The 19,335-nt window shown below is 40.8% G+C and overlaps 1 protein-coding gene across 1 annotated transcript in view; it reads left to right on the plus strand.

Moving 5' to 3' along the window:
- The window catches only part of PRMT3 (protein arginine methyltransferase 3), a 67,989-nt gene that overhangs the window by 18,543 nt on the left and 30,111 nt on the right, over positions 1 to 19,335 (plus strand). The window contains exons 9-11 of the mRNA XM_081907143.1: positions 2,206 to 2,327; positions 4,250 to 4,349; positions 10,754 to 10,832. Of these exons, the coding sequence (XP_081763269.1) occupies positions 2,206 to 2,327; positions 4,250 to 4,349; positions 10,754 to 10,832 (301 nt within the window). The remainder of the gene's footprint in view (positions 1 to 2,205; positions 2,328 to 4,249; positions 4,350 to 10,753; positions 10,833 to 19,335) is intronic.

Raw genomic sequence — 19,335 nt, forward strand, 5'->3', positions numbered from 1 at the left:
TAACATTACCATATTTGAGGGTAGCCTTGCATTCAGAAATGTGACGCTAAATGTTCAGGGATTTCATGCATTTAACAGGATGAAATTGAATGTAATTTTGAACCTTTCAACAACGGTCTCCCTTTATGCTCCCCAAAGCCAGTCTTTATATACTTGACTGACAGATGACAAGGTGAAATGGGTTGCTTTACCTTTTACATGATGATGCATCCAGTTGCAGTATCATTCTCATGATTCTTGATGCAGTGTATCATCAGCTACCATTAGCTGTTGTAAAAAAACAAACATAAAGGATTGAATGAGATACGGTGCTATACAGTGGTACCTCAGGTTAAGAACTTAATTCGTTCCAGAGGTCCATTTTTAACCTGAAACAGTTCTTAAACTGAAGCATCACTTTAGCTAATTGGGCTTCCTGCTGCTGCCGCACCGCCAGAGCACAATTTCTGTTTTCATCCTGAAGCAAAGTTCTTAACCTGAAGCACTATTTCTGGGTTAGTGGAGTCTGTAACCTGAAGCGTATGTAACCCGAGGTATCACTGTATATTGATACATGTTGTATTTATATTTATAATGGAGTGTGTAAAGAACAAAGCAGTATATAAGCAGGAAGCTAAACTAGCCAGACAGTTAAGAGTGCTGCAGTCATAATACCTAACCTAAATATCTAGGTACTTCTTCAGATCTTTAATCTACACTTGGAAGTTCACTGCTGTAAGCAAACTGCTGCTTTATGCCTAACCCAAATGATCTTCCTCTCTGATTTTTTGTGATTATTTAAAAAAACAAAAACAAAACACCTCATCATAGCGTTTGCTATTCAGCTTGGAAATCTCTCTGGTGAAAAATCACTGAAGGGTCTATAATGAAAAAAAGCTGACAGGCCTTTAATTACAGGCCTATAAATGGCACCAGTGGAATACAGTCAGAGCCCTCCATCAGATGTTGGCAGTCTGAATAATTATCTGGTGGCTGAACACTTGTGTGTCCAGTTATCTGGGCATCTGTCTTGTATTCCCCCCCCCCCATGCTCACCAGGTCAGCTTATTTTCAAATGAATATAGGTGGGTGTTCTGTGGGAGGAATTCAGTGTTGCACTCTTCTAATCGTTTCATCAGCGCAAGCATTTCTCCTTTGCCAGGCAGAACAATCCTCCCTCTTCTACATGTTATTCTGGGGTTTTTTCTGGCTCTCCAGAGCATATTTGGGGGAGGCACATGGGAGGGAGTAAACCCCATTGCACTATCAGGAGCCCTTACATTGGTTTCTCCTAATGTGCCAGGTTAGTTGAATTTAGGCCTGTGTGTGCACATGCACATACATATGTATGATACACAGGCATGTCAACTCAGTATTGGACCACATATTCTACATAAATGGCTTGAATTTATCATAGGAATGATATGCTTTATTGTACTGTCCCAGTATGTTGGACAAGTAACATTCTTACCTAGCTGCACTGTGGTGCTGGTATTGCTGATTTTGAATGTTTTGGAATTGCAACGAGATTTCAGAGGCACCATAAGTATATTATTTGCCTGGGGGTTGTGTGGGTTCAACCTGTGAGACATTGAGATGTGTTTTTTGAATATTGTTTAATGCCAAGTTGTTCAGATTTCTCAGTATAGCTTGCGACACTCTGCAAAAATTGTTTTAATAGCTGCATGCGACCTGTGTGGCAGGAAGTGAAGAACCTGTAGATATCTGAATGTTGCGAGACTAAAATTCCCATTATCCCTGACTGCTGTCCATGCTGGTTGGGGCTGATGGGAGTTGGGAGTCCACTTGGAGGAGTACAGGTTCTCTATCTCTGCTATGAGGTGTACAGTGGACGCTCGGGTTGCGAACGTGATCACAACCCACAGCTCATGTCTGCGCACGTGCAGGTCGCAATTCGGCGCTTCTGCACATGCACAAAGCACGATTTAGCGCTTCTGCGCGAGTGCCAAAACCCAGAAGTAGCCCATTCCGGTACTTCCGGGTTTGGCGCAGTGCGCAACCCAAAACCACACAATCTGGAGCGTCTGTAACCCAAGGTATGACTGTATTCTTTGCTCTCCTGAGAATTTAATCCATTGTGTTTCTTACTTACCTTTTACTGGAAACTTGCAAACTTTCACAAATAGGATTTGGGGCTCCAGTATAATGGCTTTGTAGCATCGCCAAGTATTGCCACACTAATTCTTTCTTTCTTTTTTCTGTTAGATTGTCCTGGATGTTGGTTGTGGAACTGGAATCCTTTCCATGTTTGCTGCCAAAGCAGGTGCAAAGAAGGTGATAGGAGTAGACCAGTCTGAAATTATCTATCAAGCTATGGACATCATTAGGTAAGAGAATTTTAGAAACTTGAATTCCCTGCATTAATATTCTGTGGGAGGAATTCAGTGTTGCACTCTTTTGATTGTTTCATCAGCGCAAGCATTTCTCCTTTGCCAGGCAGAACAATCCTCCCTCTTCTACATGTTATTCTGGCTCTCCAGAGCATATTTGGGGGAGGCACATGGGAGGGAGTAAACCCCATTGCACTAGCAAGAGCCCTTACATTGGTTTCTCCTAATGTGCCAGGTTAGTTGAATTTAGGCCTATGTGTGCACATGCACATACATATGTATGATACACAGGCATGTTAACTCAGTATTTATGCACCCATTTTTGGGTGCCCATCTGCATTTAAGAGTGTGGCACTTTATATTTTTAAGTAACACTAATTGTCCCCTGTACATTGCCTGGCTTACTGGCAAGGGATGCTGTTGCATAGTTCACTTTCTGTACTGTCAGCAAAGCCTTTATTTAAATTCACCACTAGGTCAAGGACTGCAAATTATGGGATCCAGGGGCATGGCCCAATGTTTAGGAGCCTCTAGCGCTCACTGTTAATGAGAACAGGAAAACAACATTTGCACCTAAAGTGGCAAAACAGCTGCCTTTCACAACATTGCAATTAGATTTCAACACTGTTTTTTATATTGCTTGTATTCTATACCCACTTTGGGATATTATAAAGACCTTGGCAAGTAAGCTCATATATGTACATCTGATTGGGTATATTTCTAGCTCTTAAGGTGCAAGATGTAGAAAGGACTACCATTGCAGTTAAGGCAATTAATTTTTTCAGATCCTGCTCAAATTGGCAGGTTTGAGCACGTTACATGATATGTGCAATACCTCTATCATGGAACTGCAGTTTCTACAAAGAGCAGTTATCTAGGCTTATCCTTTTTCTGAAGTGCTGCAGGCAGCTGTTGCATTAAGAAACTGCCATTTGGACTAATTTTTTATTCCTTGATTACGGAGTACAGGAAGACCTTGCTACACTTTGTATCTGAGATAATTATGAAAATACCTGTCAGCGCAACAGTTTTGGAGTTGTTTGATTTGCATGCCATGGTAGGGGCAAAAGTGGGATTAAAAGAACTAATCTTATGACAGTGATGAATGATTTCTAGGAGTACCCAGTGAACAGTTGCTCTAAGGTTACATCTGCTGATCGTAAAATTGTTTCATTTGTCTCTAATTCACATTAAAACAATTTGTAAGAGTCTTGTTACAGACTTTCAGAGTAGCTGTCACAGCCACCCATTTTGAATACATAGTATGCATTCAGACGATCTTATCTTGGCTTAAGTTGAGATATATGAGTGCACTTTCCATGCCCCCATTGAATCACCACACTTTCCCTATTGTGTTCGTGAGTGAACAAGCCCAGAAGTATTCAATCCATACTGGGAAACTATGGTTAATGGCTTCAGAGCAAGCCACGATATGAAGCCATTGTTAAATTGTTTTCATATCCTGGCTTGTTCCAGGGCTGTTGGCCATGATTTTCTTGTTCAAACTGAGGATTTCCTGGAATGTCTGCCTAAGCTGAGAAGTGATTGGTAGTGAAGGTTGGTCAATCCCCATTGATCAGTAATCAGTCACCAGAGGCCAAAGTGCCTTGAGTCCCGCCATGAATGTACTTTAATTTACATGGAGGGCAGAGACTGGGTTCATAGTTTTGCATGTACAGTCCCCCTAGGTGCTGTATCATTGTTCACTTCTGTGATGCCCTATGTCATTGGCTATGTGTAAAATAAATCATTTTGATATCTCACGTGGTAAAAAGTCCATTGCTAAATTCCTGAGCATCATCACTGCCATTCCCCCCCCCCCATCGTTCTTTTGTGGGTCTGTTAGGGTAATGCTATTGTTGGAGCACTTGTGAATCTTGACCAGAAGGTGTGTAACATTCTCGACGTTGTGCTTGTAGACTCAATGGACTGGGAGATACTATTTCTTTGATCAAAGGAAGAATTGAAGAAGTTGATTTGCCCGTTGACAAAGTGGATGTTGTCATATCTGAGTGGATGGTGAGTGCACAAATATGTTCTCTTTGTCACTGTGTGTTTCAATTATATATATTGTCAGATGTTTCGGCATTATGTGTGGGTATGCCAAGGGGAGGGCAGTAATGCTTCTGAATGCACAAGGCAAGAGTACTCTTCTGCTCTTCTCCTGCCTGGCCACTGTGAAAATAGGATCCTGGACCAGATAAGCCACTGGCTTCATGCAGCAAAATAGTCTTATATTCTTAATGAACAGCCAATATTTTTATTGTCTGTTCATATGTGTTCAGCTTCTACTTATACAAATTAGCCTGAGAAACTGATGCAAATTATGCGTGATTTTTGTGTGTGTAAACAATCCAGGAAGTGTGGCTTTGTGGACCCACACACAAATTCATGTTCTAGAGCTTTCTATTAACATGACATGATAGTGTATCTTTCAAAATGCCGCATTTCCATAACACAACGGGTAATGCGGTATAAAAGGAACACTAGAAACCAGGACAGAAGCGCTGTGATTGGGGTGGGGTGGATACCAAATTGCATCATAGTTGTGACGTATAACTTTCTTGTTTGAACAGCCTGATAATTATAATTGTGATGGCATATACATCTGGAAAAACCTCTCTGAAATAGAAATAGTCGGTGAGTGTTAGAAAAGAAGTCTTGCTATTTTTATAGATATGTTTGTGCATCAGATCAGCTTCTCTAATGGTATTGCAGCATGGAAATTTGAGACTTGCATAAAGCCAAATATCCTTGGGAAAATAGAGAGGACTTGTGGTAGCAGGCAATGTTCTGATCCATTTATTTAAGGAAGATGTTCCTTCAAAACAGTGGAATGAAGTGGTGAATCATAATGAAAAGGTCAGAAGTATTTGTGTGTGTGTGTGTGTGTGTGTGTGTGTGTGTGTGTGTGGAGAAGATCTACTTGCTTCCTTCTTCAAACTTAAAAGTGAATGAATGAATAATCACTTGCCAGCAAATGTATTTATGTTTCTTGGATGGCTAGCAGCCCCGTGATGATAAATATTGTAGGCTGATTCCATTTTTCATACCATACATAATTGATGGAAGTCTAATAAAAACGTACGTGACCTACTTTAAAACCTAACATATTTTGAATAAACTGTGTTGATATACTCCAGTAGAGCTTTCCTGCAGAAATTTAGGGAATAAGGCTGTTTTTTGAACATAAGATTCTGTGTTGTAACAACATTAGACTGGAATAGACACCTGCTTATGTATTTGATTATTAACTGTTTGACTCCCGTTGCACACTTGTACTTGAATATACATCCTTTGTTTGCTGGCAAGATCTCAGTGATTGTGTTCAGATGTACTGCTAAATGTTGGTTTAGCGCTATCCTCCTCTCTAGTTCATGCACTCTCTCTACCCTCATGGCCGAGAGGAGAAGTTTGGAAGCTTTTGCTATTTTAGCTAACCACAGCCTGTTACCTCCAAACCAGAAAACGTTGTTTAACACTGTGATTGGTCTCATAACCCATGGTTTGAAGCAGGCTTCTTCAGTAATTGACCACAATTGGTTTTGAACTTTGTTTTCTGGTTTGAATGAAGCAACAAGCCATAGCTAAGCAAAATCTGAACTTTTCCGAACCGTACTGGCAAGAGTTCAGGAACCTTGAAAGGAGGAAAGACTTACATAGCACTAAACTATGGTATAGATTTTTGTCTACCTTGGTGCTAACAGAGGTACTTTAAATATCTTAAGTTACTTGTACTGTATGTGAGAATCTATACAACATGAACCTTGTTGGATGAAATCCTTTCCACAATTATTTGGGAATTAAAGGTAAAGAGACCCCTGACTATTGGGTCCAGTCGTGGCCAACTCTAGGGTTGCAGCACTCATCTTGCTTTATTGGCCGAGGGAGCCGGTGTACCACTTCCTGGTCATGTGGCCAGCATGACTAAGCCGCTTCTGGCGAACCAGAGCTGCACACGGAAACGCTATTTACCTTTCCGCCAGAGCAGTACCTATTTATCTACTTGCACTTTGATGTGCTTTCGAACTGCTAGGTTGGCAGGAGCTGGGACCGAGCAACGGGAGTTCACCCCATCGCGGGGATTCAAACCACCGACCTTCTGATCGGCAAGCCCTAGGCTCTGTGGTTTAACACACAGCGCCACCCGCGTAATCCTATTTGGGAATTAGTCCTGTTGGAAATAGGACTTTTTACATGCAAAGGATTGTACTGTTAAGCAGCCATGTTAGCAAATGAAGAATAATGTTAAAAATCTGCTGCTTTTAGAATACACTGCAACAATACTGTTAGGAAGACAGATATGAAATAATTGGGGCTAATATTGTAGCAATAGTTTCAAAGGCTTTACTTGTGCACTAGAATGGCATTTAGAAGCGCTTAGAAGCATGTGTCAGTGTTGACACACAATGCGTATATTTTTGTGCTAGTTGGAAGCTAAGAAATGTGTCTTAGGTATCGTTCATATTGCAGGAGCAGTGGACTATATATCTTAGGTGAGCAGGCTTTGTGAACAAGGCTGCTTTGTATGCAGTCAGAATTGTGCTTCTGTTCCCTCGAGGTACAGAATTTTAAGAGGTAATGCTGTTTTACAGTAATTAGGGTAATTCTACATTCAGTAGTTAACTGAAATGAGAACGGCTGTGCAATATGCTGGTGCTAGTTTCTCTGAACATTCATTTTATCAGTTGAGGGAGATGATTCCATGTGTATGTACACCTGGGAGGAAGCTTTTCAGCACAGGCTTCACATTTCACCCCATGTTTAGTTTCCTTAAATGTTCCTACTGGAAATAATGAGTGCAGATAGCAGAACAAGCAGAATGCCTTAGGGTTATGGGCTGATTCCCCCCCCCCCCAATTATCATGCTAGTCTGGAAAGGGGAGACTTTACCTTTGGAAGCATGTTGTAGAATCTAGGACAGTTTGCACCTATGTTTGATGCATCTCTCAGGAGGGCATAGAGCTGGCAGGGTCCAGGACTATTGTCATATTTGAGGTAGACCTCTTCAAGCAAGTTTTCCAGTGGCAAAGGGGTAGTCAGTGCCAGGCAGCAACAGCGATGGGCAGTGGCAGTTCTCCATCCTCTTGGTACACCTTCAGTCCAGCCTGACAACAAGAACTACTGTACAAGTCATAAGAACATAACCAAAGACTGGCTGGATCAGATGAAATGAAAGCTACCCAGCATCCTATTTCCCACAATGTCCAAACAGATGCTAATGGGAAGCCCACAAGGAGAAGGGCAAATAGGGCTCTACCACTGTTACTCCCAGCAACCAAGCATTCAAAAACTTGATACCTCTGGTCCTGGAGGTCCAAATAGCCACCAACTGCATCTTTGTTTCCTCAGGGTGTATGTGGCCTTTGAGGCAGTTGCTGTCTTTTAAGATGGAGATGACTAACCTAGCCCTTCATCCAATAGCTAGGGAAGATGGGAATTAGTTCAACATCATCTGGATGGACGCAGGACGACCACCCTTTCTTTAAGAGTGGCATATGTTTCCCTCGTGGCTTTTGTTATCACTGCAGCATTGTTTCAACTAGGATGGAGGTGGGGAACCTAAAGTGGTTGCACTCCAACTCCCATCAGCCCCAACCCAGTATATCAGTGGTCAGGAATTAAGGGAGTTGGTTTCCAGCAACTATCTAGAGGGCCGTGGGTTCCCCATCCCTGAACTTGGAACAAATAAGCAGGAGAAGTAGGTTAAAGCTAATTGAAACTGATTTGTGCTAAACAGTCCTTGGGATGTGGATTTCTTATATAGACAGTGTTAAAATGATGACCTTCAATATATTTCAGCTTCTGATAATGTCGGGTGTAACCAGTTTCTTTTGAGAGATGTGATTTCTTGTAAATTGTTATAGCCTACTTCAATTTTGCCTATTGTGTCTTTTATGACATGAGCTTTCATTTGAAGCAAGAGGCTTTCCTTCCTTGACAAAAAGACCCCCTCCCAATTATATTTAAAAGTCAAATGGGGCACAGTAACCTTTTTCCCCACCAGCCAGGACAGTCTAATTTGATTTAAATTTTCCTGCTTCTTGATGTAGAACAATTTATAACTACAGGAATACGCCTCAAACAATCCTTTTTATTGCTTACAATAGTGTGCTTCTATAAAGAGAAAATGATTTCCTCCTTTTAGTTCATCTGATTGGATGATATTCTGCTAAGTCATACTTCATAACTTACATCCATAGATTTCATTGGCTCTACTGGAATAGGAATGAATTGAATATCACCCAGAGTGAACATGTCAACTGCATGCCATGGTTTTGCTGCTCACCTAAGTCATTAATATTCTGCTCACATATCTGTGCAGTACAGAACCCTTTGCTGTAATTAATTTTGAAGGTGCTAATGCGAGGTTTTTATTTTTTTAAAAATCCTGAACCTTGTCAGTGTAGAAGCAGGAGAGTCCCTGAGTATCATAGGAGAAAATGTCAGGTATAATTCTCTTTCCAGATGGCACCCCTACAGGTGAGGCAGCAGCCTGTGAAATTACATTCTAAATTATACCAGAGATGAGCACTACACATAGAGCAATGCATTCAGAGATTAGTAATAAATGACTTGATTCAATATGAGGGATAGTTTGTTAGTGAGATGTAAGGATGTGATATTTCATGAGAAGTAAAACTTGCAGGACCAAATGCCAGTGAGAGAACACAATGTTTATTGAAAACCAGCATAGCTGTAGTTTGGCTCACCTTTTCATACAGCACATGACAGCATAAAAACATTGTGTTGCAGCCAGTAGTGGTTTTAGGCTAGTGGGTAAAGAAGATCAGTAGGTGATCTGAGAGGCCAAAAATATATGTGGTGGGAGAGATGGCGGTTCATTACTCCTGCCATAGATTATAACAATAAAAGTCAGAATCAATTAAAAAAAACCCCCAAAACAAATGAGCAACAAAAGATCTCTCAATGCAATAGCCATAAAACCTCAGTCATTTAACCAATTAAAGATCATTTGTGCTTGTGTGCATTCTTGTTGGGTTGGATAAAGTGAAGCACATTTGGTCAAAAATCCTAATTTTGCATATATGCTCACATAGTATGAACTGATGGAGACTGACCAGGAATGAAACCTTGGAAATGTAGAGAATAGCTTCATGAAGATGTAGATCTGGATCATTAGGAAATTCAATCATTAGCGATTGAAAATAAAATAGCCAAGACCAATGCCATTACAGAAACCTATGGTGGAAATAAGCTCTGTTCACCTTACCTGAAAATCATAGAATAATAGAGTTGGCAGGGATCTTGGGGGTCATCTAGTCCAACTCCCTGCAATGCTGGAATCTCAACATGCCGTCTCCCATCCAATATAATACCATACCAACCCCTGCTTAGCTTTGCCAATGTGCAAGCAGTTTTATTGCTGCACCGAGTGAGTACTGTAGAGCTGAAAAGGGTTTGGAAAAGGGCAACCAAAATGATCAAGAAGAGGTTTGAATAACTCCCCTACAACATTTGGGGCTCTTTCGTTTAAAGAAAAAAAATTGGGGGGGGGGACGCAGAAGACATGATCAGAGAGGGATTTAAGATTATGCCTGGCACAGAGAGAGTAGATAGGGATAACTTTTTCTTTCTTTCCCATGATCCTGGAACTCTGGGACATTCAATGATGCTGATTATCTGAATATTCAATGTATAGTTAAACTATGGAATTTGCTTCCACGGGAGGCAGTGGTTGCCCAATGGCTTTAAAAGAGGATTAGACAAATTCATTCCTACTGATGGCTGTGTTCTATCTCCACTTTTAGAGCCGCTATGCCTCTGAAAGCTAGCTCAGTTGTCGGGAATAACTCGTGGGAAGAGCACCGTTGCACACAGGTCCTGCTTGCAGGCTTCCCACAGGCGATCTGGTTCGCCACTGTAAGAACAGAATGCTGGACTAGATGAGCCTTTGGTCTCATCCAGCAGGGCTGTTCTTACACTAGCTGAGGGCTAGTGTTTGCTCTCTGCAGCAAGTAATTCTTTCTGACAGCATAAACATTGTGCACACTCACAGTCCTCTTACCTGCCACTTTTGGGGGAACAAGAGGGAACATATACCAAGCCTCTGTTCTGCAAAGGCAGGGAATCTCTTCAGAGACCTACAATTTTACTGCAATTTGGAATGTGGATGGGGAAACCTACACTAATGGCAATAGTAGTGGGAATTTATTTCACAACACTATGCATTACACAGCACTCTTAAAGTGCTTGTGGAAGTAATTGTTAAATTACAGCCAGCATCTGCAATAGTGTAGAGAACAGAATAACTTTCAAAGGATCCTCCAGTACTTGTGCTTTGAAAAACAAATTTTAAACTGAAAAATGTATTCAAACATGGAACTTGATTAAATTGATATGTAGCACTGTCTCATTTTCATTGTGGTGCTTCCCCCCCCCCCTTCCTCTCATTTTTCCAGGGTTATTTCCTTCTCTTTGAGTCAATGCTGGATTCTGTCATTTATTCAAGGGACAAGTACCTGGCAAAAGGAGGCTCAGGTTAGTTCTAGAATTCTAATAAATAATCAAGCTCTGGGGAAACCTAAAAGATTTAGATTCTGCTATGCATGACTAAGAAAGTTCTTACCTGCGATGAAAAATGTTTCCATTAGCGGAAGCTCCAAGGCATTCATTTCATAGTATGGGTAATACAAAAGCATTAATGGGATACTTGGGCCTTAAACGAAATAGCGTTTTCAAGAGCACTTTGACTTCTTCAAGATATTGGAGTATAAACCTTGAAAGTTTATTTTTAAAAATCAGTAAATAGCACGGCAATAAGGTAGTCAGAAACTGAGCATTGAAATAGCTGCATTTATCTAACTCAGCTGGGTAGCTAACTAATCTGGCTAATTTCTAAAGGTTCATTAGTATACTGGCGATTCTGAGCATGTAATGTTAAACCCTGGTTTAGCACTCCTACCATACATTTGGGAGAAGGAGTTTGGCAGTGTTTGTTTCACTTTTACTGAAGCTTGGCTTGTGCTTGTCTGAACCAGTATACCTCTGAATAGCAGTTGTGGGTAGGGAGAGCTCTGTTGCACAAAGTGCTGGACTAGAAGAAACTTTGGCCTGATCCAGCCTGGTTTTATTTCTAAAACCAACTCTAGTAATTCCAAACCATGGTTTATGAAGCTGCCATGTTAAATTTGCCAGAGTTCATTCTAAACTAGGATCCCTCGTTCAAGCATAACAAGTGAAACTAAACTCTTACAAAGCCTAGTCTTCCGAACACGTATAATGTCAGGAGTATAATGTATGCAGTCTCTATACTTAGGTTGTGCTCATAGCAGCTCATCCACAGGGCACTAAACTGTGCTTTTAACATTGCATGTAGATGCAGCTACTGTATGACTACAGAAGCCCACTTTGCCTTTGAAAGGATTACACCATTTACCATGTTGACTAGTTGCCAGGGCTAAGAAAGAAGTAGAGGAGCACTAGGGATCTCATGCCTGGTACAGTGGACGCTCGGGTTGTGAACGTGATCCGTGCGGGAGGCACATTCGCAACCTGAAGCGTTTGCAACCCGAAGCGTCTTTAACCTGAGGTATGACTGTAATCTGCTTTGGTTATCTTTTCCATTCATAAAACAGTCTTGTGTGCCTTAAAAGTGCCACATAATACTCTTGTTGCTCTTGCTGTGAGAGGCTAACACTGTGACCCCTCTGGAAGTTCACTTGTTTGAATAAAGACCCGATTTTCCTTCTGTGGTATATTCAAGGAAGTGGGAGCCAGAGATGATTATATGGTGTGGTGTTGCTGTTTTATATATCTCTTTAATTCTGGGTTTGTGTTTACCTTTATATGCCACCCTGGAAATGGAAATATGAATTAATACATACATATGCAGGGTTTTTGTTCTAAATTGCACATTGCTACAGAATCACCTGCCATAGTCATATAATAAATTTGATAAATTATAGAAACCTAGGCATGCCATTCTGTAGCAATGGTAATCTATGGGTGTTCTGATATATTTCTTCCCTTCTAATTTTTAGAGTCCCATGCATTCAGCACATTTTATTTTACACTAGTCTTTTTTCAGTGCCTAATATGCAGGCTTTTATGAAACAGAAATCTGAGTATATTTTAGATTTTGTTCTTTTTTCCTGTACACTTCTCCAGAACTCCAAAAAACTGTTTGTTGGAAAACCAGTCTCTGTAGCAATGATAAAAAGTGATCAACATTGGCAGTGCTTGTTTCATGCTGCAAAACCACTGGCTAGCTTTCTCTTCCTAGTTTATCTATAGAAACTGTTCTAAACAAGCTGAAATTCTGACCTGCGAGTTTCTCCTTTGAAATACCTACATTCTCTACTGCTGTTTCAAGTGTTCTTCTCCATGACTAGGCCAAGGACTCAGGCAGAATTTTATGCCCTTTCAAGTTGGAGCAAACACCTGTTTGAGTTGTTTCTTGGTGGGAAATTGGTTTCGTATTAGAGACCTGATAAGCACTTAGATGGGACGCGGGTGGCGCTGTGGGTTAAACCACAGAGCCTAGGACTTGCTAATCAAAAAGTCGGCGGTTCGAATCCCTGCGACGGGGTGAGCTGCCATTGTTGGTCCCTGCTCCTGCCAACCTAGCAGTTTGAAAGCACGTCAAAGTGCAAGTAAATAAATAGGTACCCCTCTGGTGGGAAGGTAAACGGTGTTTCCGTGCGCTGCTCTGGTTCGCCAGAAGCGGCTTAGTCATGCTGGCCACATGATCTGGAAGCTGTACACTGGCTCCCTTGGCCAGTAAAGCGAGATGAGCACCGCAACCCCAGAGTCGGCCACGACTGGACCTAATGGTCAGGGGTCCCTTGACCTTTTAAAGCACTTGGATATAGTTTGGCCCAAACCAAAACCCGCTTCATATGTATTTTCATTCCTTCTTCCTGCTTATAGAGTTAGATTGTGGAACATCTAATTTTGACTTTCTGCAATAGGAATTGTTGAGTCATCTGTGCTCACTGATCCACCTACTAGCAATGTGCACAGTTGTATGGCTTAATTAAAAATGGTGCTTAGCCAGGGGAAATATTTTCAAGGCAGACTGCAGCATTTAAAGCATCCTGGAAATTTGGACCTTTGCCCATCTTGTAGTATTATAAAGCTGCCAAATATTGCTGCTTCATGTTTTATATTTGGCATGTCTCTGTCCAAAATAATAAGAGAGTTGCTCTTTTACTCTACTGTCAAACCATGGGAAATATTAGTGGGGAAAGCACTGTGTCTGTAACTAAGCGCAGAGGGGAAATAGTAATTTGAGTTGCTTGAGAGAAACACGGATGGTACAACAGGTTGAGGTTCAATAAAATTGAATTATTTTCTACAGCCTGCTTGCTTTTCCTCTTGTGTGAATATATAGTTTGAATATATAGTTTTGCAGAACCTGAAGAAAACAATCCTTACTCGAGTTGCAAATGGTACAGCTGTGCATTTTTAAGCTTTTCCACCTCCAGTTCTTAGTACTAAGCACTAAGCCAGTGCAGCCAGGAAATTATCATATTGTCTAAGACAGGATTAGGCAACTGTTAGTTTAAGAAGCAAATCTGGCATTTTGTAGTGGTGGTGTCATTTCACAGCCCCAATGGGTTGTTCCTGTTTGTCTGTCAGTGGAGCTGTAGGAGGAGGAGGTGGTAGACATCAAGTTGCATTCACAGAGGACTTAGATTGTGTGCTGCTGTTCTATGTGTCCTCTCTCTGTTCTTCTACTTTTCAAGCAGGCAAGTGATGAGTATAGCTTTAGGGAGGGGAATATTGCTGGGCCAGCATAATGAAGGTTATCTCTGTCCCCTTCTTTGTAGTTAGCTGCCAATGCAGTGTAGAATGATGTAAATTGCTTGGTAAGAACTATGTTCCCTCTTCTAGTGAGCTGAAAAACTGTTGGTTTTTCTGTTCAGTAGAAATCTAAGAATAGTGGAATGGATGAGAATTCACTTGACGCAGGAGCTGTCTCTTTTGAGTATAGTCTGGGTATTACTGATTGTCTGGCAGGATATTTGTGAGCTGTTATTGATATAGGTTAAGTAGAAATGATATTGCCGATGTCTCAGTATTTGATGCAACAAATTTTATGACTGCATTTTTGGATTATACAAATGCTTGTGATGCATAGTGTGATATGAGTCAACAGAATTTCTATACAGGGAATTAATAGATTTAATAGAATTTGTTAGAGATGTCAAAAAACAGGTAAGAAGGCCTGTCGGTTTATAGTGAAGCAGGACTTCAAGAAATCCCTTATCCTAAGTTACTAAGAAAGCGGTTGACTGGTTTTAGGAAGTCACTTGAGTTGAAGTACCGTATTTTTGGCCCATAGGACGCTCCGTCCCATAGGACGCACCTAGTTTTTTTGGGGGGGAACAAAGGGGGGGATTTCCTTTATTTCCCCCCCCAAAAAGCAGGTCGGGGAAACCGAACCAGGTCGAGGAACAGCGGGATGGCGGCGCTGCGCCTCCCTGCTGTCCCCCGAGCTTGTGGGGCTGGCCGATGTCTGCCCGGCGCGAGGGGCGCTCTGCTTCAGGGCGCCCCGCCCGCCAGGCGGCAGGCTGCTATCCTCAGCATGGGGAGCCCTGCGGGGAACTCCTGCACGGCTCCTCACGCTGCGGATGTCTGTCTGGCGCGCGGGGCGCACTGCTTCAGGGCGCCCCGCCCGCCGGGTGGCATGCTGCTATCCGCAGCGTGGGGAGCCCTGCGGGGAACTCCTGCAGGGCTCCTCACTCTGCGGATATGTTCCCGAAGCGCCGGGCTGCCTAGGCTGCGGATGTCTTCCTGAAGCCTGGTGAGCGAGAGGGGTCGGTGCGCACCGACCCCTCTCACTCTCATCGCTTCAGCGAAAACCTGCATTCGCCCCATAGGACGCACCCAGATTTCCCCTTCATTTTTGGAGGGGGAAAAGTGCATCCTATAGGGCGAAAAATACGGTAGTTTCCTGTAGCAAAGAGGGAAATGGTAGCAGATCTTTGGGAAAGGATAAGTAAATACACTATGGATTGATAATGTAATAGATGCATAATATCCCAGTACTTTTGAACCAGTGGCTTGAACTGAATACTAACGTTGACATAAAAAAAATTGAATGACATTCAGGTATGGCTAGAAAACAGTTCTTTGCTGCCAGACCTTCATTTTTATTATGAGGCGGTTTGTTTGTGTTGGCTAAGGGAATGGATTGTATTGAAAAATGGTCATATTTTAGATTTGGAGGGCCATGATATTAAATTCAGCTGGCATGCATGTCTTTGGTATGGGAAAGCTAAAATCTATAAGAGTTATGTGAACCATATTATTAGGAGGAATTTGTACAGAGTGGGGGAAATATTAAAACCTGTTAGAAGGAAAAAACACTCCTATGGTTATTGCCAACTGAAGCAATTACAATCAAGAGCATCAACATGGATAAACAGTCGGCATCCTATAGATACTTGCTAGATTTTACAGGGAATGAACCCAGATTGAAACCTATGGAAGAACTAAGAAGCCATGTTACTGATTGGTTACAATATTATCGACTTTATATGTTTAAATTAGATACGAAAAAAGTTTTTAGACCAAAGCTCACAATTTGAAAGGGTTATTGCAGAATAAGGAAAATCTGTTGTCTAAAATGTACAAACTTTTATTGGAATGGGAAACAAAAGACAAGCTGGTTAAAGCCTCAATGACCCACTAGGCAATTGATATAGGGTATAATATAGAACTAAACCTCTGGGAGAATCTTTGGCAGAAAGAGTTGAAATTCACAGCATGCTATATGTTGAAAGAGAACTACAAGAAAATGATTCATAGATGGTATCCAACCACAAGTAGACTAGCTAATATGTATAAATTGGAATCGGATTTGTGTTGGAAATGTAAAGAAATAGAAGGAACTTTTTTCCATATGTGGTGGGCATGCAAAATAGTTAAAGAATATTGGGAAATGATATATAATGAGATTGAGGGAAATGTTTAAAACAAGGTTCCCCCCCAAAACCAGAGGCATTATGGTTAGGAATGGTGCAGACAGAGGTGCCCAGGTCTCAGAAAACTTAATTATGTATGCAACAATGGCGGCTCAGATCTTGTTAGCTCCAAAATGGAAGGTGAGGGAGGTTCCTAGTAAGGAAGATTGGCAACTTAAGATGTTAGAATATGCAGAGTTATCGAGTCTAACAAGTGTAATAAGAGAGCAAGAAGAACAGATATTTAAAGAGGAGTGGAATTTTTGCTGAGTATGTAGAAAGTACGTACACAGTTGAAAACATTCACAGTATTATGGTAAATTCAGCAGTATAATATATTGCACTGGGATATAAGATTGGAGAACTTAATTAGATGGGTATACAATATACGCAGGAACAGTGGGTAAATTAAAAGGGGAGAGGGAAGGAGAGGGAGGGAAGTCATTGAATGTATGGTTATAATGAAAGATGTTCATTTTGAAATGCATAATCTGAAAATGTAATAAAAATTATTTTAGAAAGAAAACAGTTCTTCACTTTGGGGACAGAAAAGATTGATGAGTGAAAATAGATGTTAAGCGCTTAATATTTATACTCCTTTCTCAATCCCAATAAAATACATTAATAGTTTTCTAGCCTGATAGTCCAGTTCATTTAGCAGTATTTTAAACAGAGCTCTTACACCTTCAGGCACTTGTATCTGATGCTCTAATGCCAACTAGTTTAGAAGGTTAATGGAGGCTTTATAGATGGTTTCATTTGTTCCTCTATAAATCAGCCAGCAGGTGGGGTTGAAACAGCAGAACGTCCACAGTAGATGCAATTTACTTTTGCATCATGTGTAGCAACAGACCGATAATTCTGTCAGACACCATTGAGATAAAAATATGCTACATTAATTTTAGGGTGGAACTTTTTCAAGAGTTAGGCTAGAGGTCCAGTAACCTCCTTGCCTGATGGAAGGAAAGATGGAGATTTATAAGGAATATGCTTTGACATAGACTAGTGCAGGTTATTATAATCCATGGGATTTGACACGACAACAGTGTATGTGTGTGTGTGTGTAACCTGATTAATGGGAGTGGTACTGGCATGGCTTCTTTTTATTTTTGCTATTGTTAGTTATTAATGGCCTTCCATATATCTAGGGCATGTACAAAATATAATAAAAACTAAAAGCGAGTAAAACACAAAAAGGTGTATCACTTTAAAAAAAATAAAAAGCTTTTCTTCATTGCCCTTTAATTTCTGCATCTCATTTCTGTTCTCCATAACATAAGCATAGGCTGCCTTCAAACTGAAAAGAAAGGAAAAAATGCCTAGAAACCTCTCAAATGGTAAATGTGGCCAAAATGGTGAAAGTTCTGCCAAAACATAATACTTTGGGGCTGGGGAACATGATACAATTAACTAGCTGTCAGATATACATGCAATTATCAACTTTCCTTGTTCAATACAATGCCACTAACTTAACTGTACAGCTCATTTAGCAGAATTTTAAATAGGACACTTCCTCCTTTGGGCAGTTGTAGCTCGTGAGCTATTTTGCCAACTAGTCTAAAACAGTTGTTCACAGTACCTTTCATCATAGTGTTTCATATATTCCAGAGAAGTTAAAAGTTTACATTGCACCTTTGAGGTAAAATAGATACTGCAACCTTAGTGTACAAGCTGTGCTGGCTGAAGAATATTTAGGTTTCATTTATGCTTGGAAGGTACAGCAGATGTGTGCAACTTTATTAAGGCCCCAGAACAAAGAAAAGTATCAATACTTCCCACCTGTGTTTCTGTGATCATCTTTTTGTTACCGCTTTAACTTAGCCAAGTGCTAATCATTTATTCCAGCCATAGTTTCATTTGACTTAACTTTGTTGTCACAGTGTGGGCTAATGGTTGGTTGCTGTGTCATCTTCTACCTCAAGCTTTCCAAAAGCCTGATCCTTAAAATAGGTGGCTTTCAGGCTGGAGCTAAAAGTATTATATGAGAAAGGTGATTTGTTATATTTACTTTTCCACCTTCAAATGATAATCATTTACAGATATGCCTCTAGCCCTGCAGTTACTACGATTGTACCCTTTTAATGTCCTTACATTTGTGAGGCATTGCTGAGGGATAAAAGATTTCCCATCTTGCTTTGCTCCCCGTGTGAGCTGTTACTAATGACAAATGATTTGGGGGCAGTGAGTCGAGAAGGACACAGATGACAAACCTATGAATTTCTAAAGTGCGCTTCTCTAAGAGATGTCTGATCAGCAGTTTAATATTACGTGTGGTGAGAAATAATTCAATCAGATTAAAAACTAAGTAATGGAATATGTATGAAATAAAAGGTTCTTGCATGGGAGTGGTTTTACTTTCGTAAGTAGCATGGGGTTTAAAGAAACCAAAAGGACCCATCACGAAAGTGGATTATTCAAAATATATTGGCTCCTTTTCCTATTGTGTTTTTAGATGGGTAAGATAAATAATAATTTTAATACTTCTTAGGCTGGAACTTTTCTGCTAAAGATAAATTTTTTAAAAGCAAGCTTTTCATGGAAGCATTGTAAAACCATAATGATCATCTAAATAATGGCCTGAATGCCATAAGCCACAAGCAGAGAAAGCTCCATGCCTACTGCTGAACTGAATTCTGAAAGTTGGCTGTCAAGCAAGACGTGAGTTGATGAATGGGTGGACCTAGTGGTAGTGTTAAAGCAGGATCACCAACCTCTTACAAAATGGGGCATACTGGGCTGCACTTAAAAGGGTGGGAATTGGGAAAAGGTGAGATATCTCCCATGTTGTGCTAATAGAACTGCCTCAGCTCACATAAATGAAAACATCTACCGTTTCTATTGGACGTTAATTTCATAGTGTTATGTTTTTCTTCACTTTATCCTTGCAAAGTACTTACTTTAAAAGAGTATTCTTGGATTTAATTTAATAAGCTTCACAATTCAAAACAAGAAGTGCTGATGTAAGTTTCCTGTGACTAATGTGTTCCTTGGTCAGGAGCATTAAGGACACAGGCCAGATCACAGCTTCTGAGCATGCTTATTGTGGTCTGATTCGTACCCTTAACGCTCTG

The sequence above is a fragment of the Podarcis melisellensis genome, assembly GCF_964234715.1.
Source record: "Podarcis melisellensis genome assembly, chromosome: 1".
Taxonomy (NCBI): Eukaryota; Metazoa; Chordata; class Lepidosauria; order Squamata; family Lacertidae; genus Podarcis; species Podarcis melisellensis.